At 38.9% G+C, this 14,866-nt stretch overlaps 2 protein-coding genes across 2 annotated transcripts in view; one reads left to right on the forward strand and one right to left on the reverse strand.

The window, feature by feature from the left end:
- Window positions 1-4,724: 4,724 nt before the first annotated feature.
- On the reverse strand, window positions 4,725-10,902 carry gtf3c4 (general transcription factor IIIC, polypeptide 4). Its single transcript, XM_039688244.2, has 5 exons — window positions 10,482-10,902; window positions 7,913-9,661; window positions 7,272-7,402; window positions 6,555-6,643; window positions 4,725-5,192 (listed from the first exon to the last, which is right to left on the reverse strand). Exons 1-5 carry the CDS (start codon window positions 10,785-10,787, stop codon window positions 5,128-5,130), a joined length of 2,340 nt encoding a protein of 779 aa, XP_039544178.2. The 5' UTR covers window positions 10,788-10,902; the 3' UTR covers window positions 4,725-5,127.
- The window catches only part of LOC148970798 (uncharacterized), a 30,194-nt gene continuing 20,447 nt past the window's right edge, over window positions 5,120-14,866 (forward strand). The window contains exons 1-2 of the mRNA XM_089123475.1: window positions 5,120-5,200; window positions 14,527-14,587. Of these exons, the coding sequence (XP_088979601.1) occupies window positions 5,153-5,200; window positions 14,527-14,587 (109 nt within the window). The 5' untranslated portion in view covers window positions 5,120-5,152. The remainder of the gene's footprint in view (window positions 5,201-14,526; window positions 14,588-14,866) is intronic.

A 14,866-nucleotide genomic window follows, 5' to 3' on the forward strand; every position in this document is an offset into this window, starting at 1 on the left:
TTCATCTGTCAGTTGTAGTCAGAACCCTTCCCTTCGCTTCCCTCCTCCCTCTTCCACTTCTTCCTGGTGCCAGTCTTTAACTACTCTCCACGTTGGCCACTGCTCTGCTTGTTACAGGCCCAACACGAGTGCAAACAATCAAAGTCTTTGGGAACACTGAAATATGCATGGCTATCCGTGACAGACAGATAAAGCAGGGCAATTAGCCACGTAATCCTAGAGTGGCGCAAGGACTCGTCAGCCTCAGCTGTCCTCCCTCCCTCTCTCCGGATCTCTTTCCTCGCGCTACTCTCTTGCTCTCTATTAGTTAAATGTACTTTGTGTGTCGGCTCCCCATCAAATCAAGTAACACTTCCTCTAATTGGCTTATAAATTATACAGCTGAGGCAGCATTATAATTTCATCAGTGGTAAACATTGCAGGGGCAGTTGGTAAAGAATCTATCCCTCATTAATTTCTTAATTTGGGTAGATGGAACGGAGAGAGAGAGAGAAGTTGGGGATGAGTGAGAGAACCAGAACGACAGAGAGGGGAGGATCGGATGAACGAAAGAAACTCGCATCACCTCGGGGATGATGGGGTGGTTGGTTAAAAAAAAACAGGAGCTTTTGTTAATAAATGTCAGATATATACGATCCAAAGGTTTTGTCGGTCGCTCTTCCTGTGAATTCCAGGCAGTGGCTCCCTTCCCATGACTTTTCTCACTCACGCATCGTTTTCCCCATTTTCTCCCTTTGTGTTCTTTTTTTACACTGACTTTATGAATATTTCATAGCAAAGGTCATAAATATTCATTCCAATAGCTTTGCATAGTACTTATTACCGGTATTCCTTTTTAAAAAACAAAAATACTCATTATAAATTCTTCATACTCTTTCCCTGAAATAATTACAAGTGCCGATATACCGAAACGCACACACTCACTCCCTCGCAGAGAGTGCTTTGTACCACTGCTTGAAGTGGAGACAAATGAATTTACAGTTCACTCACAAGTTATTTCTTCGAGCTGCTGCTGCTGTGCCTCTTTAGAGACACACAACTGAGTTATGCATTTTATTCTCACGAATAGTTATAAACTTTTAGCATATCATATTTAAGGACTTTTTACGATCCTAACATCCCATCTAAAGGGCTGTTAATCCTCTACCTGCAGGTCGCTTGAAAATTCAGGTAATTTATGCGGAAACCGTACTAATGACATATGCTTGGAGTTGGGAGTTGAATGCATCCGCGTGAGTTTGTATCCTGACTGGGTCCCATCTGTCTCCGCTCCTCTCATGCTGTAGATTTGGACTGGCTGCTTCCACCTCCTGTCAGATTAAACACGAAAACATATGAGTGAATGACTGCTAACCGCTTCCATTGTCATGTCACATTAAGTCTCGAGTTCCTGCCGTTCTGATTGCTCGTTTCGACCATTTCTGGGACTTCTGTGCAGGGCAGGTTAATCTTCTTGACATTGTCTGATCTTTGGGAAACGTACAGTATTTTTTAAGGGCTTCCTTGTGTCTCTGTGGTGAAAGCCAACATAAAAGGATTCGGAAAAAGTGGGAGAATCTTCAGAGGGGAAGTGAGCCGCCGAAATGGTGTGAAATGCAAACGCCCAATGGCTGTTCTTTCATGGCTTTTATTCAATAAAACAGAGCTCTTTTTATGTAAGCCTTTTGAGTCTGACATATAACACCCACACTCAGACAGGATCAGATGTGGCTTTGCCACTGGATGATGATGATTATTATTAGACATTTATAATTTGATCATTTTTTGAATGATCATTGGATTTAACAGATCACCTATGTAGATCTGAACTATTATATTAGTTTCAGTGTAAAGCTGTGTAGGTGCGTGATGCACATGCCATGTGCTAAAACATTTTCTGCTGTGCTGTTCTTGTCAGTTTTCATTTCACTTTTTTAAAGTTGCTAATGTAAAATTCTGAAGATTTAAGAGGACTTTTTCTTGGGCATTTGCAAATTTGTTTAACAATCTGGCAACTTTCATCCTCTTATATTTTTTTAATCATCACATTACACACAGGAACATAAATATATAGGGACATTAATATATAGACACACACTCCCGTGGCACTCGCGCTTATCCGTGGTTGTGTGTTCAGTGTGTGGCGAATGACTTTAATTAATGTTGCAGTAAAGCAGAACTCGGGTCGCATCCTTCGTGAGGTTCTGCATTAGTTCCACCTGAGCTGCTCCACCACACCGCAGAACAAGCAGAAAGACTGACTATTGACATCTCACACTCTCTCATATGCTCATACCAGTCACGGGTCACTGACTCCATCCCAGCGGGTCCATGTACCCGTTAAAGGGCCGTGTTAACAGCCTGATTTCAGAGTCTGCAGGAAAAACCAGGGGTCCCTAGACAGCCCCCAGACAGACTTAATTACTGATGAATTACTGAAGTCTGAGGGAACACTTCTACAAAGCATACTTGAGATGAAATATATTCAGATGAGAAAATTGATGTATATACACTACGGAGGTGAAGCCACATCAGAAAATCTACTGCTTTAGAAGCTATTTTTTTCTTTTCCCCCAGTATGACTCATAATCACACATACATATACATGTATATGCATATTTTCATGCAGAATATATTGTAAAACTTATTTTTGGTGTCAGAATACAAATTAAGTAGTCAGACCTATATATGTACATTATTTTAAACGTATTTAACCCCGTGTTTTATAAATTATGTTCTAATGGTCCATTTTTGCTTTGCCTTTTTTTTGGGGAAAAATTTAATATTTAAAGCATTTTGTCACTTGTAACTAAATCTGAGTGATTTTCACATTTGTTACTAAAACCATAAAATGTAAAAAAAAAAAAAAAGAAAATAATTGGATAACTATAAATCACAATAGTTATTATGTACATTTGCAAATATATTCTTCTAAATAAATTCATATACATGTATCAGTGCAGTTATATTGTGGTACAGTGTTGTTATGCAACTATATAATCTATAATTCTAAACACTATAACTATAATCTAATTATCATCACATGCTGAATTTTTTTGAAAAAACTCAAATGTATTTCAAGTTTATTTATAGATATGTACACGACAGAGAAACAAGGATTTGAACTGTAAAAATCTAGTTTATTATAACTATGTACACAAAGCTCTGGAATACTGTACATTAAATACAGAGTGACTTTTGTGACAAAACAAATTTACACTTTTTGGTTGTAAAAACAAGAATAACTTCAAGCACAAAAGAGCCCATAAATAAAACTTAAAAAAAAAAAAATTAGCACAAAATTAAAAGCTTCAGTGCAAGAGCGAATGACTTTTAGCATTTTGTTTGGGCTCAACAAATTAGGTGTTTAACGAAAGGTGATGTATATCAAAATATGTTAACAAACAAAAGAAAATGAGATTAAATAATATAAAAAATCTGTCTGTTATCTGTTTAAAGCACAAAGCCACGAACACAGAAGTTATGAATATTTCATACAGAGAAAAGAACGAAACCTCCTTTTGAAGTCTTGACAGAGCACACACAAAGAGGAAAGAGGAGGGGGGCGTAATTATTGTCGAAATGTTTTTTGACAGATCGTTATATTAAAGAAGTAGGAGGTTCTGCCAAACAGAGCTAACCTCTTCAACAGGAGAAGTCTCCACCTATCAACAAAGCTAGCACTCAAACCAAAAGGCCAAGATCCATTTGACAATCTAATATCTAGGAAAGAAAATACACGGCACGGGGGAATTGGAATTTCAATCACGTTTGCAGTTATAATCTAATCTGTGACATTTAGCACCTGCGACTATTAATATGCACTGTATATTATGTGTACAATTGAAATCCAAATATATCTTCATTTTCCTAGTACATCATTTAAAAACAGCTTTCAAATTCATGTTATTAGATGCTTCTCGCAATATGTCAGTGAACAAATTTGCCGTGACATGCAGCAGACGGTATTTGAGGTTCTGAGCACTGCCTTTGTGTTCTAGTCGCTCTTTGATTAATACATGATGCACGTTATTACCTCATAATCAAACACTCCTTACATGTTGCATTACCAATTGTAATTATATGGCAACATTTCAGAACGCATCGTAATGAAGGAGCCCCTCTATGAATAATAAAACCTAGAACAACTAAATAAACACTCTGATTACTTTACTTTTAAGGCCTCTGACAGTACCGAATGCTTTCGGTGATACCGAATGAGAGATGGGGAGTGGAATTGTGTGTAATTATCAGGCCATCTTTATCTCGGGATACCATCCGAAACCTAAGACAGGGCTGCCGACTATAGCCCTGAGGCGAGCTATCATCTTCAGTGACACTAGAGAGATCGCAGGGCAAGGCGACAAGATGTACTGTTGATAAGAACGGACATGGCGGAGAGCATTCTGAGGGTCCGACTAGCCCAAGTCCATCTTTGATCACCATTGACCCCATGGGTATGCATGGGTCTTCCCTGCGACCCACAAAAAAAAGGGGCTAACTTTATTTAACAATATGCACTCAAGCTCGCTATCTTAATTAAAATGGGTATCACATATGCGGCTGGGATCCATTCCTCATTACTGTTGTATCTCATTAGAGTTCTGCCCTTTTGAGGGGCTGGATCAGTTTTGAAACAGTTTTCTCCCGGTCTCCTTGTTTTCATTTCCTTGTACAGTCGTCTTCTCTTCCTTCAGGCCAAGGAAAAGTCATTATTTGGAGATGGGGGAAATGGTGTTTGCGGATACATAGAAATGTTCCAAACGCCAATTAGGAAATGGATTTATTTAAACCAATTAAAATCAGAAGAGCCACAAGAAGAGCATGCATTTTTAATGCCAAAGTAGGATGTCAGTGCAGCATAATATTAACAAATTAAAAATATGCAGCAAATATCTACAATAGAATAATTTATTAACACATATAGTCACAAAATTAAACATCTCTTTTTAGTTAAAGCTTGGCTTTAAAATAAAGATCTGTTAATATGAAAATGTTTTATATTACAAAATAATTAGTGACTCTTTTATAGACTTTCTCTTTCAAGTAAAAAAAAAAGGCATTTTAGTCATTTATGTGGGATGTAGTCCACGAAAGGAATCCAGTACTCAGCTGTTTTTTGTTTTGTTTTTTGTGTGTGTCACTGCTTTAGTAGAAAGGGGAGTCACAAAAGATGCAGGGACCTTGGAGTATTTTCTTGATCCAGTCTGAATCTGAAAAGGTGAGAAGTTTTCTGTTATTATGCATTATTTATATACACCAAATTAAGGTGGTTTTCTACATAATGGCCTGTCTATCGTTCCCCATGTTCAGCAATATGATGCATTTGGAAAACGTTATAATGCAACAGGATTGTCAACTTGTCAAGCTAGCAAAATGTCAGTAATAGACAAACAACAATGGAAAAAAAAACATTCATTTAAAATAGCTTAAAATATTGACAAACATGTTGCATTCAAGTATTTATAAAAGTTTTTTTCCCCAAGTAATAACTCTAGTAAGAAGTAATAGATTTGTTTCTTAATATTGTTATCAGATCAGTATTAAACTACATGGCCAAGTGCATAAATCAAATATTTTGACACATTTTTGTCTAGCCTTTTTACTAGCACTGGGCAACATTTAATCACATCCAAAATAAAAGCTTGTGTTTACATAATATATGTGTGTGTACTGTGTATACTTATTTTGTGTGTATATATATATATATATATATAGATATATAGATATATATACACATGCATGTATACAGTATTTATACATAATTTAAATTACATACAAATATTTATATATAAAAAGCCAATTTTTCTTAAATACATGCATATGTGTGTATTTATATAAATACAAAATAATTATACACAGTACACACATATATATTATGTAAACACAAACTTTTATTTCAGATGCGTTTAAATGCGTTTAATAGTTGCCGAGTACTACTTTTTACATTCACTTTTTTAATATTAATGCCTCACCAAGATCCTGACTAAATTACATGCATTTAAAAAAATTACATGTGATTGTTTGAACGGGCCACTCCAGTCAGAGTAGAAGTGCCAAAAAGAAGACGTACTTCAGGCTTTACGCCTAGCGTCACGTGTTAATGGCCGTAAGAACTGACTACGATATCTATGGATTTTTAAGGTAATCAGCTAACCTACCTAGTACACTTTGTTATTGGCCTTTTATTCCATTTAAATATCTAAACATTACTGTGAAGAAGAAAACGTTTTAATATCAATCTGCACGTGTGAGAGACATTGGTTATGCTAATCTTTGCTCGCTCCTTTTAAGTTATCTTGAGTAAAACCGAAAAAAAAAAAAAAAAATCATGAAGCACATACAAAAGACCAGAACCGGAAGTGATGAGACCTGTTTTACAGTAAGTTGTGCATAGAGCCTATTAACATTTCATTTCGTATCAACTTGGTACCGGAGTACCAGTACATTAGACATCCTAAGCTTGCACTGCTGTGAGGCAGCAGCATTCTTGTTTTGTGTGTGTGCAAGTAAAAGTGTAAGTGTGTGGTGCGATGTGGTTCTGAATGGAGATATGATACAGCATTATGGCTCACCCTCGGGCTCTGCTACTGAGGCAATACTGTCCTGCAATAGACAGCGGCGGTATGTCACACCCTGACAGGCCTGATATGACAGCGCACACCTTAGGGAGGAAAAAGGAAAGAAAGAAAGATGGAAATAGACAGTAAGACATGAACAGAGGGGGAAGGTTTAGATCAGTACTTGGCAGAGATCAGAATGACAGCAATGACACAACTATTTCCCTGATAGGCCATTAGGGGCAGTAATCCCCTTTCAGTCATGCCAATGGATGAAATGTCACACAAGGAGCTTGAAAGTGGGTCAAATCTACCCGAAACCTGTTTAACAACTTCATACTGTATAGTCCAAAGCAGAAAAGGCGATTTCATACCACTGGTGACATTTGTTCATGGCACGTTAATCTAGACCTACAAAGCATTTGTTTGTTTGGGCTTTACATTCTGGTATTCTTAAGGATTTAGAGCAGAATATGAATAATACCTAAAATTACACAAATTATCAAAACTTAATCTGTTAATCAAAGTGTGCAATCTGTCGGATTTGAGCCAAGCAGAGCATCAGAAGAAAGAAATTTATACAGATTTGAAACAACTTGTGGGTGAGTAAATGATAAAAGAAGTTTAATTTTTAAGTGAACTATTCCTTTAAGTGCTATAGAACCAGCTGTAAAAAGTTAGGATCTTATAATAACATGGCATACATATCACAACATATTTATGGTTACATACCTTAGCCACCTGTGCCCATTTTTACACTCTGCCCGTTTGCAGTCCGTGAAAGGCAGAACTTCTTTACAGAGGCTGCAGTGCTCTGGAAATGTCTGTTTGTTCATCTTATTCATGATATGACCTATCAGCACCTGTGAAGGTCACACATCAAATAGGGGGGAAAAAATTGACATACAGGGTAATATGGTGTACTTCGTGCAATGAATAAACTTTCTATTCATTGAACGAATATTTTTATTCACCAATTAAAACGAATACAATAACGCCCACATTTATATACTTTTATCATCCAGTTTCAACCTCACATGCAAATTCTTCCAAAAGTTTGTAATAATTTTGAATAGAATAAATGTTTTCATGTTTTTGAAAGAAGTCTTTAATGCTCACCAGGGCTGAATGTATTTGATCAAAAATACAGATAAAGTGCAGTACAAAAAATACACTGAAGACTGAAGCAAAGACATTTAAAAATGCATTGTAATTGAAACCACTTATTTTAGATTGTAATAATTTCTCACAATATTACTGTTTTTACTGTTTGCAGCCTTGGTAAGCACAAGAGATGGTATTTCAAAAACATTTAAAAATCTTAATTGTCCCGAACTTTTGACCGCTTGTGCATAAAGCAACTATATCCGTACCTTAGCCGCACGGTCTTCATTTGCAGGGTCATTTGTGAGGAAGTCACACACACCTTTGGTAGGTATACATGTGTTCTGAGTGACACAGGTGTGCAGGTATACCTCGCCCAGCACCTTCTTCATGTTCTCACGAATCAGTTGGGACTCCACCTCTTCGATCCTGCTGCCGATTTCCCTCATTTGTTCCTCACTGGACTGCCTTTCGGCATCCCCCTGCCTGTGCTCCTCTAATGCAGAGATCTCCGCCATCTCGCCTTCATCCCCTCCACCTGCATCCTCATCCACAACAAACACTTTACTATCCCTATGGGTGGGCCGCCACAGGGTCTCCGAAGGGCTTTTCTGCATGGACTTGTAGAGCGCTCTGAGGAGGAAAAGCTTCAAACGCCATAAATAGGTGGACCCTGAGGTTTGGACTTGGAGCTTTTCGTCTAGATTGTTCTGGAGGACCGAAGGGATGCTTTTGTCCTTCAGTATCCGCCATCGAAGCAAGTCCAGCAAGTCGGTCTTTCTGAAGAGATTGTGCATCTGAGACTCGAGCAGCTCAGCGCCTGCTTCATCCGGAGTCTTAAGGGTGATAAACTGCACCTGGTAGGTGCGATTGACGGGGTGGAGCCCATTGATCATGCCCTCATTCGTGATGAGAGACAAGTAGGCACCGTTTGGACTGACTGATATGCCGTGTATCCGTCGACCTGCAACTCCCTCTGGCAGAACGATCTCTTCTTGTTTAAACTCGACAGCAACATCCGTGAAAACAGCCCAGAGCTTCTTTACCTTACCATCTAGTGAGCAGGTATAAATGGTCCCGTTGTTATGACTGACTGTCATGGATATGATAGAGGTGGAATGAAGACCTGTGACATGGGAGTTGTGAACGTTGAGACCAGCTTTGGAGATCAGCAACAAGCACCAGAATACATAAGGACCTCGTGCAGCAATCACTAGGCTGCAGTTGCATTTCTGGTGCGGATGGAAGAGCGTAATGCATTTGATGTTGTGGACGGGTATCTGGTCCTTATCCTGCCACAAAACCACAGGTTGCCTGAGGGTGAAATAACCCTTCACTGCCTTGAGGTTGACTGGAAGGATCTTTACAGGTCCAACTGAGCTGCCGATGATAAGTCCGCTCATTTTCCGCCCACTATGCTCATATTCCCACCAGGTGAGCACGCTTGGCGAAGACACTCCAGATTTAATGGTGTTGCAAGACACCACTGAATCCTTTCCTAGCAGGGGCAAGCTGAACTGCCACACCACCACATCTCCATTCTCCATAAGTACAGCCAGAAGCACAGTGCTAACATCTTTACATGCGTTATCGGTCTGAACTTGCTGCTTATTGCACAGACCCGACCACTCCATGCGCATTGGCGTCTGCATGCTATACCGCCGTTGCAGTTCATCCAAGTCTTTAATGGAGCTCGGAGGTGAGCCGTCGCTCTGAGCAGAGTAGTTCCTGGATTTTAACATTTCCCCATAAAGTTCTGTAAGGTCCATGAGAGGCATCCATTGCAAACGCAAATGACTGCTGTGGATTGTGAGACGATTGTCCAGTGTTAAGAAAGCAAGAAGACAGCGGCCGTATTTGTCGCAGCCTAGTGGTGACCAGCTGGTGTACTTCACGCCATGGAGGCGTCCACATTGAGGATGGATGACTCGGTCTGTCATTATCATTTGGCCTACAACTGGATCTTTACTCTTTGCAAAGTTTTCTTTAACAGTCTGCACCTCCTTTTCTGGACCCACCTGTAACAAAATATAACGAAGACGTTAAAGCCGTTCTTTTCAAACTCCAAGGTCCTGGAGGTTTCTCAAGGTCCTGGAGGGCTGATGTCCTGCAGAGTTTAGCTCCAACCCTCATCAAACAATTGTATGACGTCTTGGGAATGGTCAACTATAAATGAAAGACGCAAATGGTCTACACTTTGTGTGAACATTTATACATGTCTGGTGTAAAGTCAAATGACTAGAGCTGTTTTTTTTCGTCTCTAAAAGATGTCTGTTTCAAAGCTCCACAAAAAGAAGCATTTAAGATAGTGATACATGTCATAATACTGATTCCACTGCCATATTTTAGTACATATAAACTTTTAAAAGTCTATTATTAATTAAGATCGCTCTGTCTCATGGACCATGATCACAGAACACATAAATATGTCAGTGATCATAATTGTGACCAGTGGGAAAAAACACAGGCTTAAAAAAAGAAAGAAAGAAAACAAACACAGATTGATTGATTCACATGATAAAATATGTTGTTTTAAATGTTACATTCATTTAAGTAGACGTAATATAGGGTAAAAAAGGGTAAAAAAAAATATGCACCTGAACGTTTGGATATTTTGTTTAGTTCCCCGGTTGTTATGAGTAAAATATAGTGTTGCACAACATATTTTGACATAGAATGTGATGGGAAAATTAGGGATTAAATAGGATTATTCCTCACAGATGATTAACGTTTATTTTGCACATTTTGAGTTGTCAAGTCATGTTGGCAACATGGTTGTAACAGTGCACATGCGTTGGTACCATAAAGCAACGAGAAGGCGCGCACCACAGTAGTTACCTTGAGCTCGCAAGCGGTGTCCGGCACGGGGATGTGAGTGCGATGCAGCACCAGATTTTGACTGAGACTGTGTATGTCACACACCAGCTCCAGGAGAGACACGTTGTTAGTGCTGGAGGCCGCCAGTCTGTGATCTTCTGCCCACGACAGGGGCTCCAGACCGCTAACTGGACTCAGCAGTTTAATCGCTGGATCGCGCAGCACCACTGGACCCTGTCCAGCCCAAAAATCATTGTCCCGGCTCGACTGGGCTTCAGGCGCGGTGTCTGCTTTCTCGAAGTTATTATCTGAGCCTAAAGCCGCCATTTTTCTGTATAAAAATAAAGCCCGTCTCCAGGAAGTTACGGCGCCGGAGGAGGAGGGATTTCACGGACGCGGCATGGGCTGGGTTGCCAGATTGACAACAGTCACTCTGGAAAAAATGGGTCGTTGGTTTGTTTATATAATAATAAATAACTATATATTATACTATTATATCACATTATGTTGTTGTTATTATATCACATTATACTGTTATTATTATTATTATTTTTCGTTTAATAATAATAATACATTTAATATTACTGAATGCCCCAATATGTGCCAGTCAGTTTCTTACAGTCTATCGGTCAGTAAGTGTTCGCAGTGTGGGGATGCAGTATTGACTGAGGAGTTGTAACACCATCAGTTTTTGTTGTTTCAATTTGATATATAACATTCACACAAGCTTTTTAATCTACATGATTTTTTTTTTTTTTAAATCTAGAAACGAATCAAGGGGGGTTATATTTTTCACTTTGTGTGTCTGCCAGACCAACAAAAACGGCCTACATTTACCACAGTTGGCAAATCTCACATTGTTTTAGAGCTGTTGTTTTATGTATGTAATCTTGTATCCAATTTTAGATGCTTGATAATTAAAATATCACATTTTAATTATCAAGCAACTAAAATTGGATACGAGATTATATACATAAATGTTACCACATTGCCGCAATATGTGTATACCTTTTTTCTTTTTTTCTTTTCTTTTTTTTTTACTAAAATGAAGCTCAAAATGAAATGAGGAGGGTAGTAGTGATGGGTGATTCTGATAATAATGATATGAAATGATGTAATCATTGTAAAATTCAATCATAGTAGATACATTTGAGAATATTATTTCAGTTACAGGTACAAGTGTTAAAACAGTATCCTCAGCGAACCTGTTTTTGAATAATATATTGTATACCTTTAAACACAATATATCACCCCCATTTTTATGATTTTTTTTTTTATTGTTCTTAATATTGGGCAGTGAGCCAGTCTCAGCTGTGCTAAGTGTTTAAATTACAGATATTAATCTAAATTGTAAAGCATTTGTCATTTATAAACTGACATAATCCATCAGCTAAAAACTCAGACACTATTCATCTGATGTCAGAGGGGCAGGAGAAAGATCATTAATTGGTTGGGAGCATATGAGAACGGTCAGGAGCCCTAACTGCGTGACCAAGTTGCCGGATATGTGTAATTAACAGACACGCTTTGATCTGTCTAGTATTCCCACCTGGAAAGGTTGAAAAGGAGCAGTGTGTCCTCTTTCCTATTCCTGAATGCAGTCTTTAGCAGAGACTCCACTCACAAGACGCAAAGTAACTCAGTTGTCAAAAGTATTTAGCAACGTGGAGGTTTCCCCTGTAATAAAACAAATCGGTACAAATCTATGAAACAAACATGTAATTGTGGCAGTAATATTTTACTTTTCCCTCCAACTATCTGTCATGTGTTTCAATAATAATTTGAATGCAGGGCCTTTGTGTATTTCAGTCTTAATGAAGCATGTATAGTATGAATATTTCAGTGACCTGCTGTGCATAATTTTCTGGGTTTTGACACAGGGGTTTTGACACCGGTTTGTGGGATTGTTGGATTAAACATTCATCCGTACTTGTCTCTTAGATTTGCTTTATGCATTTAAGCAGGTCTAGTCCTACAGGGTTGCTTGGCATATCAGAACACAATGTGCCTCATCTTGTTTGTTCCTGGCTGATTGGATGTGCTGTTTTGTCTTTGCAAACAGTGTGAGATTTGCTTTCTCCATAATGCACTTGGTAAGTTGCTGTAATACAGCTTACAAATATGATTTGTATTAAATTAATGACAGTATTTTTAATTTAGGAAACATCGTTGCTTTAGTATGCACATTGAGGAACGATGATTAATAATAATGATTTTATAATCAAAACAACATTTTTCAGTGCAATTCTTTCCTTATTTTTTCTGAAATTAAAACAATGATCGTTGTATCTATCACTGAGTTAGCATACAGTGCAATAGTGTGCTTCCATAATCGTTTTGTTTTACTGCTTGTACTAAATTATTTGCAATCAGAGCTGCATTAGTAGATTCCTGAGCATTTTTATTGTTTCGATTGAAGACCTCTCCTCAACTGAGCCATTTGCACACATCCTGCCTGAACTCTTATGGGAAACTGTGACGGATGGTTCATCATACTTCTTTTAATTATTCAGCTGTGCAGACAGCACCCTGGGGAGACGTGCTGCGGTGCATTACAAAAAACACACATTCAGTGATATAATCATAATGATGATAATGAAATGTATTTAGAGCACATCAGTGCCTCCCTCTCTCTCTTTTCTCTGCCTCTTGCTGCTCTTGTGGGAGGATATGAGCGCTGTCTGATGCAGAAGAGGCAAGTTTACTGCGCTCTGGCCCCCGGTGGCTCCTTGTGGAGGCCTGCGGTGCCCCGCACGATGGCTCACCGGAGATTAGCCGTCAGAGCAGAGGGTTTTGCATACCTCATGTGCCGTCAACTGCGAAGGCTTACCTGACAGGTGTTGCTCTCGCTCAGATCTGTTGTGTCCTCCTGAGCTGAAGCTTCGATGGGGTGCCTGTGGGTATGAAGAAACCTTCCTTCCTACTGTCAATCATCACAGGCCACACAGCCAGGCCAAAACCAAATCTCTCCTCAATGAGAGTTCAATGATTTCTGATCAGTGTGGCACAAAACCACCCCGGGCGCTGCTTGAAGAGTCCTTGCTTAAATATGTCATTGGGCGTTGCAAACTTTTCGAGATTAAGTACTGTGCGGGATTGCTTATCTTTACAAATGGAAGTACTGTGTGAATGTAAATGTAATATTTCAACACATTCTCATCCCCAGATGTCATTTAACTGACGCTTTTGACCATACGTCAACATCCAACGTTGTAGGGTACCCTTTAACGTCAGTTAGATGAAGCGGGTAGGTTTAGGTCTGGGGTAGGGTTAGGATTGCATAGCGTCATCTAACTGACGTTAAAGGGTGCCCTAAAACGTCGGATGTTGACTTATGGTCAAAAGCGTCAGTTATATGAAGTCTTGGGATGAGAACGGGCTGGTTTATACCCAACCTCTCTATATACAAACTTTTATGTTAGATTTGAACCACTAATTGAAACAAGCATCCTTTAAAAATCTACAATCTATTTAGGCTTGCGATGCTTTTGTGAAGTGGATTAGCTGAATAATTGATCAGATCTGACACAAGGTCAATTTGTTCACAAATTAAAATGATTTGCTCATGAGTCTGTCTGATCTAGTTTTCAAGTTAAACGTCTTGGGATGAAAACGGGCTTAATATTTGGGTTTACTGGGAGTCTCCTCTCTTTGCATACTTCCAACAACGCCATTCAGTCCTTAGAGCATCTATCAGTTGACCTGTTTGTTGTGTTTGTATACGCTCTCACTGGAGAGTTTGTGAAATAAGAACATCTAAGCAGTTTTGTACTGCATCTTGTCCTGTATTAAAGTGTGCTGTCAGGTCAAGCTACCTTTAGTTCTCCCCAGAATTGCAGCATATTAAGAGAAACAGGGACTTAAGGGTGTTAGAAACAGCAAAAGAGACAAATGAATGATCACATGTATGCGCTGTGATAATATATTAATAATTCATAGTGCTTTATGATTAATTAAAACAGGCCTCAGGTTCTGTGGCAGGTACAGGCTGAAACACAGTCTGACATTCCCATGCGATCCTCAGAACATATGAACATCTGAACTCTCTCCCTTCTTCTGTCCCCAGACCAGGTGGAAGACCTGTTTCGAAAAATCTCCAGTGGCAAGCAGACTTTACTTTGGGGAATGTAAGTGCTTGTTTTTTTTTTGTTTTTTTTCTAAGACTTGCCGGTGTGGGGAGGCGCTGTATATAGTACAATCAATGGCCTATTTATAGCGAACAGGACACATTGACTTATGAACAAATGATGTAATTTATTGACCTCTCCTTCGCTCTTTTGTGTAGTAGCATCCCTGGCTGTTATATGCACAAATAATGTTATTTACGGGTGCTGCTCTATAATGCCATTTATACTCTTTTGTATTGTATATTGTTTTACCCCAATGTGAAACAAGCATTTTTGGAA

This window comes from Pimephales promelas, chromosome 19, assembly GCF_988280905.1.
Source record: "Pimephales promelas chromosome 19, fPimPro1.hap1.1, whole genome shotgun sequence".
NCBI lineage: Eukaryota > Metazoa > Chordata > Actinopteri > Cypriniformes > Leuciscidae > Pimephales > Pimephales promelas.